Here is a 7,563-nt window from a genome sequence, read left to right as displayed (position 1 = left end):
TCTTCTCGTCCATTCACCAATCTACCGACTACATTCCAGCCCTTGAACTAGCAAGCGCTCGGGGTTCCCTGGTACCGCGAAACGCGCATTGGCTCGGCTGTGGTCCCGAGAAGGTACGGAACCCCGGGCAGCGCGCGGGTACAGAGATCGGTGAAAGCCACAGTGAGGATCAGGGGTTCCAGTAAGCACTGCTGGGGGGGTGGGGGTGGGGTGGAGGGTGGCAGCCACACCCGGAAATCGGTCTGGTAGGGGGTGGGGAGAGACTGGTGAAGGCTGAGGCTTCCGGTGGCGCAAAGGGTGTCGGGAGCTGCTCCCAGCAAACCTTCTTCTCAGGCCTTTGGAGGGGCCGCGATTGCTGCGGCTCGGGCTTCTAAGATCTGCGTTCGGGATAAACGGCCACGGCGGTAGCCGCTGCGGCTTCCTCAGTGCCTGACTCTGTCTCTGTTTGCCCCCAGACGGCCCCCAGAGTTCCAGCAGCGGCCGACATGTTGTGAGGCGTCGGCTCGGGGATCTGAAGGATGGTTTGGCTGAGGCAGCGGCAACGGCTGCTGGCGGGGGCGGCGGCGACTCAGGCTCTGTAGAGCCGAGCCCGCTGGTGTCTGTCCGGTACTGCAGCGAGGCTAGTGCCCCTGGATCTTGACTCTGCACCAACGCTGTTGGGGACTAGTTAGGCGACAGCTCCCGCCCCTCTGAGGAGAGACGCTCAAATTTCCGGACCTCGCCGGGCTTTCCCTGCTTCGGCCAGAGCAGTGTTGTCCCCGGAACACTCAGCCCTCCGACTTTCCGCCCCGCTTCGCCCTGAATCTCAAACATTCGGGTGTTCCCCGCCGGGTGGAGCCAGTTCCTCCTCCCCACCCCCTTCATTTTCTGCACCCCTCGTTCCCGAGCGCCTCTCAGGATCACCCTCCGAGGGCGGCCCTTTGGGACATCTCCGTGGGGTAGTGGACCAGAGCTGGGGAGTTTTTTAAAAGTCGGGCGCGCACACGAGGAATGTACGATGGCTTCCTCCTCTGGCAACGATGATGATCTCACTATACCCAGAGCTGCTATCAATAAGATGATCAAAGAGACTCTGCCCAACGTCCGAGTGGCCAACGATGCCCGGGAGCTGGTGGTGAACTGCTGCACTGAATTCATTCACCTAATATCTTCTGAAGCCAATGAGATTTGCAACAAATCGGAAAAGAAAACCATCTCACCAGAACATGTCATACAAGGTAAGTTGTATTGTGAGATTTGGTATAAAAGATGGGCCCGGGGATCCGTGTGTGTCAAAACCTCCATTCCTCTTCATTGGTAAATACAGTTAAATGGAAAAGCCGTTTCGGCAATCAGGCAGCGGGGAGCCTTAGGAAAAGCCCAATGTGCATTCTTGGACTTTTCATCCAGCTAACAAGTAAGGATTGCGAACATTTAATTTAGGTCACCCCGCAGCCCCCCAAAGAGAAAATATTAGCAGTGGTCGCACTGTAGAGCCGAGCAACAAGAATTGCCTGCCCAAAGTGGACCCTAGGTAATGAATGACAACTGAGAAAGGAACCCACTTCTCCCTTGGAAAATTGAAATTGAGACGCAGGAACTTCCATCCGGAGTGGAGACAGAGCACCCTTTCCCTAACCACCTCACCTACTCAGGAAAAGATTCATATTCTGAACACATACATGAATTAAGAAAAAAGTTAACAGGAATGTGTTCAGCATGGTAACGGTTATTGGCGTTGAGTAAAGGGCACGTGTTTTTTGCTTTAAAATGGTTTGATGGTCAGACGTTTTATTAAGTTCCCAAAAGCACTTCAGTTCTATTATGTAAGAAAAGAATGAATGTCTTTTAGTCTCACCCAAATTTAGCTCTATGGAGATAAATTTGAATGAGACTAAAAGCTTGGATTGAAAGGTTTGTGAGATTTTTTTCTTTCCCTGTATGGTACATTTCTCTTTCATTTCCTGCTGCCATTCCCATTTAGATTGTATACATATAATCTTTTATTGGACAACACTTGTAAAAAAGTTTTTTTCCTCGCAGTTTGGAGAGGATTTTGTGTAGTACAGTAATAGGATTTGGGGGAGCATTTTCTAGTGGTTTTGGGGAAGAGGAGACATGAATACTAGTTATAATGTTTTGGGAAACACCTATGCAAAAAGTTGCATTCAATTTGAGGTGATAATTTACTTTAAAATTCTAACAGACTCTTGATTGCTTTTGAAGTCCAGAGTTAAAAAAGGCCTGGTTATTTTAACCATTCTGATAGGAAGAATCATTTCAGTTTTATAAAATTAACATTTTAAAAGGTGACTTTCCTTTTCTATATAAGAAGAAAACATGTCTGTGCTCATACTCAACCATATCCCATACTTTACTGTCAATATTGACAAAAGGATTAAAGCGATTGGTTTTGATCCTCAATGATCTGCTGAAGGTAAATTTAAAACATATGTTGCCATTTCAGTACATTAAAAACTCTTAAAAACTAGTATTTTAAATTTTTTCTGCTTTATGAGGGTGTTGGATAATCTAGCCAGTAAAATGAGAACCAAGCTACCTATTTTTCTGTTTTCACTTTTACAATGCATGTGTGATTGCTATGACTTTCACTGAAGAATCCCACACAGCTAGCTAGCTACAAGATCCTTACACAACTCACAGCAAACAAAAGGGATCTTTTATCAACATCACCTTTCTAATGAAAATTGCAAAAGATTTCCACAGGCTCTGCCTAAACATTTGTTTACATCACAGAAATGGAGATCATTCCAAAAATCTAATAACACATTACAGTCTGTCTTCTTGGGACTTTATTCTGTTCTTAGATATATTTAGATTTCTGATTGACATGATGGAATAAAAGTACAGCTGTAGCAATCAGTATGCTAAATAGTGCAATTTTGGAATATTCTAAATTCAGTGTAATATATGAGTCAGAAAGTTAGTGAAAGCATTTTTCGTTGTGTGCTAAGGATTTTATTAGTTTAAAGATATGTATTGACCTGGTGCGTGTTTGTGTGCTGTGGAGTCATTTCTGACTCATAGTGACCCTGTACAGGGTTTCTGAGGCTATAAATCTTTATACCGAGCAGAAAGTCTCATCTTTGTCCCACAGAAAGGCTGGTAATTTCAAACTGCTGACCTGAGATTAGCAGCCCAACTTGCAATCACCAGGCTACCAGAGCTCCTGTGGACTTGGTGGTGGTGGTTGTTGTTGTTAAGTACCTTCGAGTCAATTTCAACCCATAGCGACCCTGTGTAGAGTTTCCTAGGAGCTGCTGGTGAGCTTGAACTGCCAACCTTGCAGTTCAAACGGCTTTACAGTTTGGCGGCTTTACAGTCTGGCGCATTAGTCTTGTAAATTGAACTTTTTTTTTTTTCTTGTAGCATTGTTATTGTTGAGTGAATAAAGGCCCACATTTTTGCCTAAGAGTTCTCCCTAGCTTGAGGATTAGATTTTACACATTTATAATTTAATAATATTAACCTCATGTTGCCTAATTATTTTAAAGAATTTTTGTTTGGGGTAGTTAAAATTTTTTTTCTTTTTAATTTAAGGAAATGATTAAGGTGTATATTTCAGGTGTCTTTTAAGGTATTTTTACAGACTAACTGAAAAACTGGGTTGGGAAATGATGGTGGTTAAGATATTTTTTACTCTTTTTTGTTACCATTGATTATTTAGACATGTAGGATAACAGTCAAGTGGTATGATTCTCTCATGTTGAAGTTGGGATTTTTAGTAATAAGTTTAATGAACTAGACTTTGCTTCAGGACTTTTCACTTATTTGTTTTACCTTGTCAAAGCAAAGTAAGCAGTTTTCTAAAATGGAAGTTGAAGTTTTGGTATTACCAGTTAACTTGTGTAATAATCATATTTTAGTTAATTGATTTTTTTCTTAATTTACTTATTTTGAGTTTAAGAAAGTAGGGTTTAGATATATGAATACAGGGAAATCTAAGCTTTAAGAGGTGTTCCTTTCTCTCTCTGCTGTTTTCTGTGAACACATATTCCTGTATGAGTTCTAACATGTCTCTTGCATTATGGGGCAAATTAACATAGAGAATCAAGAGTTGCAGGTTGTGCACTGGAAATTCTTTGGCCTTGGGCAAATCTGTTAACTAAGGTTTCTCCATTTCTTTAATAAATAATGCTTAATGGTTTCAGGTGAAACTTGAGTTTTTTTGTTGATTTTTGGAGTATTTCAGTTTATTTATTTATTTTGCTTTAACAGCCATAAATTTATTCTCTCATAGTTGAGGAGGCTGAAACCCAAATTCAGAGTGCTGACTCAAGGAGAACCTTTCTCTTTGTCAGTTCTGGGGAAAGGACCTGGTTTCCTTTCAGCATCTCTAGACCCAGTATTCCTTAGAGATCTTCATACATCTTGGCTTCAATCTTCCCCTGGATCTGTGAGCTCCACAGTGCCGAGACCTCAGGTCCAAAGGACACACTCCATTCCTGGCTCTTCGATCTTGGTGGTAGTTAAGTCCCTCTGAGTTTAGCTCACTTTTTTTTTTTTTTTTTTTTTTAATGGGCTGAGTTAAAGTTTACAGGGCAGATCATCAGTTTCACATTCAACAAATCATACACCTTGTTTCAGTACAATGATTATAATCCCCTCCATGTACCATCAGTTAACAGTATTTCTCTCTGTTCACTTTAGCTATTTTTAAAACAACAAAAACAAAAAACACTCAGTCATATATAATAATTTACATCTCCAAAGGACACATTCTACAAGTCTGCCTCCTGGCCACCAGTTCTCAGTCCCTCTCTTCCCATGAATCTAGAGTCCTCAGTCGCTCCCCCTCTCCATGTCCCCACCTGTGCCTCCACCTCTGGCTTGGCTGCTTCTCTGGATAAGGTCCTGCATTCTGCTTGTTCTCTTCTCCCTTGATGGTCCTAGGTTGTCCTCTGTTTCTGGACTGTAAGATTAACCATTCCCCCCGGGGTTTTTTAAAGTTTTTGTGAGGTTTGCATGGGAGAACATCAGCTTTACACTCATCCTATCGTATTTCGTTTCATTGCAATGATTACAGTCCCCCTCCATGAATCATCAAATAACCAAAGGGTACACCACACAGGCCTTCTCCCTCCCTGAGTACTGGTGTCCCCAGCCGTTCCATCTGTCCACATCATCGTCTCTGTCTCCATCCCTGGCGTCACTGTCTCTCTGGGTAGGGTCTTCTCACTTGATGGTCCCAGGAACCTCCGCTCCTGGGCTGCAAAATCAATCACTCCCCTCCTTTTGTCAAAAAACATCAACCTCCACATTTCCAACCCTCACACTCAATCCTGGTGGCAATTATTCACTATTGTACCATAAGAGTCTTATCCCCATTTCCTTTCGCCAACCTGGTCCCAACGGATTGGAAATCATTCATTGGTGATTCTACCTTCCCCCGCCTCATCTGGAACTAGACTCCCTTTTGAAAGCTTATAAGCCAGTCACTTCTTGCCTTTATGTTGTTGTTGTTAAGTACCATGGAGTCGGTTCCCACTCATAATGACTCTGCACAGGGTTTCTGAAGCTGTAAATCTTTACGGGAGGAGAACACCTCGTCTTTCTCTGCTGGTAGTTTCGAACTGCTGACCTTGTTGTTAGCAGCCCTTCTTGTAACCACTACACTACCAGAGCACCTTTCTTGCCTTTATGTTGTTGTTGTTATGTGCCGTGGAGTCGGTTCCGACTCATAGCAGCCCTGTACAGGGTTTCCAAGGCTGTATATCTTTACGGGAGCAGAAAGACGCATCCTTCTCCCATGGAACAGCTGGTAGTTTCGAACTGCTGACCTTAAGGTTCCCAGCCCGATTCCTAACCACTATGCTACCAGAAGTCCTTTCTTGCCTTTATAGACACTCCCATTTTGGGTAGCCAGTGTCTAAGTTGCCAATCCCTGTCAACGCTGTGTACCAAGGGGGTGGGAGTGATCCTTGCTGTAAAGATTTGTTCCCTTTTTTGAGCTATCACATCCATAAGTATAGGTAAAGTTCATCAAATTGTAGCAGGTTACTCTTTTTTTTTTTTAATCCCTCTTCTTTCTTCTAGTCAAGTTCTGATCATCCCCTGTTTTTGTTACAAAACATCTACCTTTACAGTTGTGACAGTAGCAATTAGTCATGACAGCTATTCAGTTGGGACTCTTTCTCCCCTTACCCCCCCAACACTTAAACTAAACTCCCTCTTGAAACCTTGTAAGGCAGTCACTTCGTGCCTTTTTTCGCCCCTCATTTTAGGTAGCCAGTGCATAAGTTACCTGTCCCTATCTACCCCATGTGTAGAGGGGATAGCATTGATACTTGATGTGAAGACTCCTTCCCTCTCAGTTGGTATTTAGAATTACTACCTCCATGGGTACAGGTCAGGTTCATCAAATTGTAGCAATTTACCTTTGTTTCCCTTTTTTTTTTTGTAATCTTCCTCTAGTCGAGTTCTGATTATCAAGCCATTGAGGCTAGGTCAAATGGGTACTGTCTACAAGTTTGGGTGTTCTTGTGCCTCTCCTCTTAGTTCATATCAGCTGGATGCTTCACTCTCTGCTCTAGCCCTCTGTGGCTAAGCCCTTGTCCATTGGCTCAAGTGCCCTCAGGTCTCACCACACTTTGGACCAACCAGCTCTTCTTCTTTTCTCTCTCATCTCCAGGTCATCGGGATTCAATGGACTGTGGTTGAACTCAGTTGATTTCTTCATTGCTGCCTTTACCCCTCTTCCACTCACCAGTAGGCCAATGTGGTTGCCCGCAAGCTTACATGACTATTCATTTGTTCCCTTTGAGTTTCAGTCTTAGAGTGGGGGTTTGTCCTGAAGGAACTTGATTGCTTGTCTTGATGGCTTCCTGGAAAACAGCTTGCTTATTCTTGTACTAGCCAGACATGCTGACATTTTTGTTTTGGGTTTTTCCTGATAACCTTTCTTTGAAGATGTATCTTCTGTTGTTCTAGCTGTTCCAGACTTGTCTGCTGGTCCTTTCTAGTGGGAATGTCCCACCTCATAAGGTTCTGAATGGGACTCAGGATTCCAGCTAAAGTCCTATACTCTGCAAATGCTTTGCAAGAGGCCTATTTCACTGGGCAAGTTCTAGAACCCCTTTTAAGTGTTCCAATCAGTTATAGGCTGAAGACAGGCTTACAAGTTTTGTGTAATCATGTTTCCCAACATTCCTTTCTATACTACTCAAGTGTCTATTTTACAATAGTAAGCAAGGGAAAGCAATATTCACAAGACAGTCAAGCATCTTAGTATTATTTCCCCTCTTCAAACTATGCCTAGATCCCTGTATCACAAAGCCCTGTTGCTCCAAGGTTGAGCATGCATCAGTCTTTACCTCTGTCCCGCTTAGGCCATGCAAAGCTGTCTCAGTATTCCCCTTCTATCTTGTTCTTCCACCTCCTCCCCTTCCTTGAATTGCCTTCCCAACACCCGAACTAAACCCCCCACCTAACCCCACTGTTGTTTGTTGTTGTTGTTGTTAGGTGCCTGAGTCGGTACCGACCCATAGTGACCTTATGCACAGCAGAACGAAACACTGCCCGATCCTGGGCCAACCTCACTACTGTTGCCACGCTTGAGTCCAT

At 43.6% G+C, this 7,563-nt stretch overlaps 1 protein-coding gene across 1 annotated transcript in view; it reads left to right on the top strand.

Moving 5' to 3' along the window:
- Positions 1–547: 547 nt before the first annotated feature.
- DR1 (down-regulator of transcription 1, TBP-binding (negative cofactor 2)) overlaps positions 548–7,563 on the top strand; it is a 29,588-nt gene continuing 22,572 nt past the window's right edge. The window contains exon 1 of the mRNA XM_006830953.1: positions 548–1,217. Coding sequence (XP_006831016.1) covers positions 998–1,217 — 220 coding nt within the window. The 5' untranslated portion in view covers positions 548–997. The remainder of the gene's footprint in view (positions 1,218–7,563) is intronic.

This window comes from Chrysochloris asiatica, unplaced genomic scaffold (assembly GCF_000296735.1).
Source record: "Chrysochloris asiatica unplaced genomic scaffold, ChrAsi1.0 scaffold00002, whole genome shotgun sequence".
Taxonomy (NCBI): Eukaryota; Metazoa; Chordata; class Mammalia; order Afrosoricida; family Chrysochloridae; genus Chrysochloris; species Chrysochloris asiatica.
The sequence above is the reverse complement of the archived record's forward strand: the minus strand, read 5'-3'. Positions and strand labels throughout refer to the sequence as shown.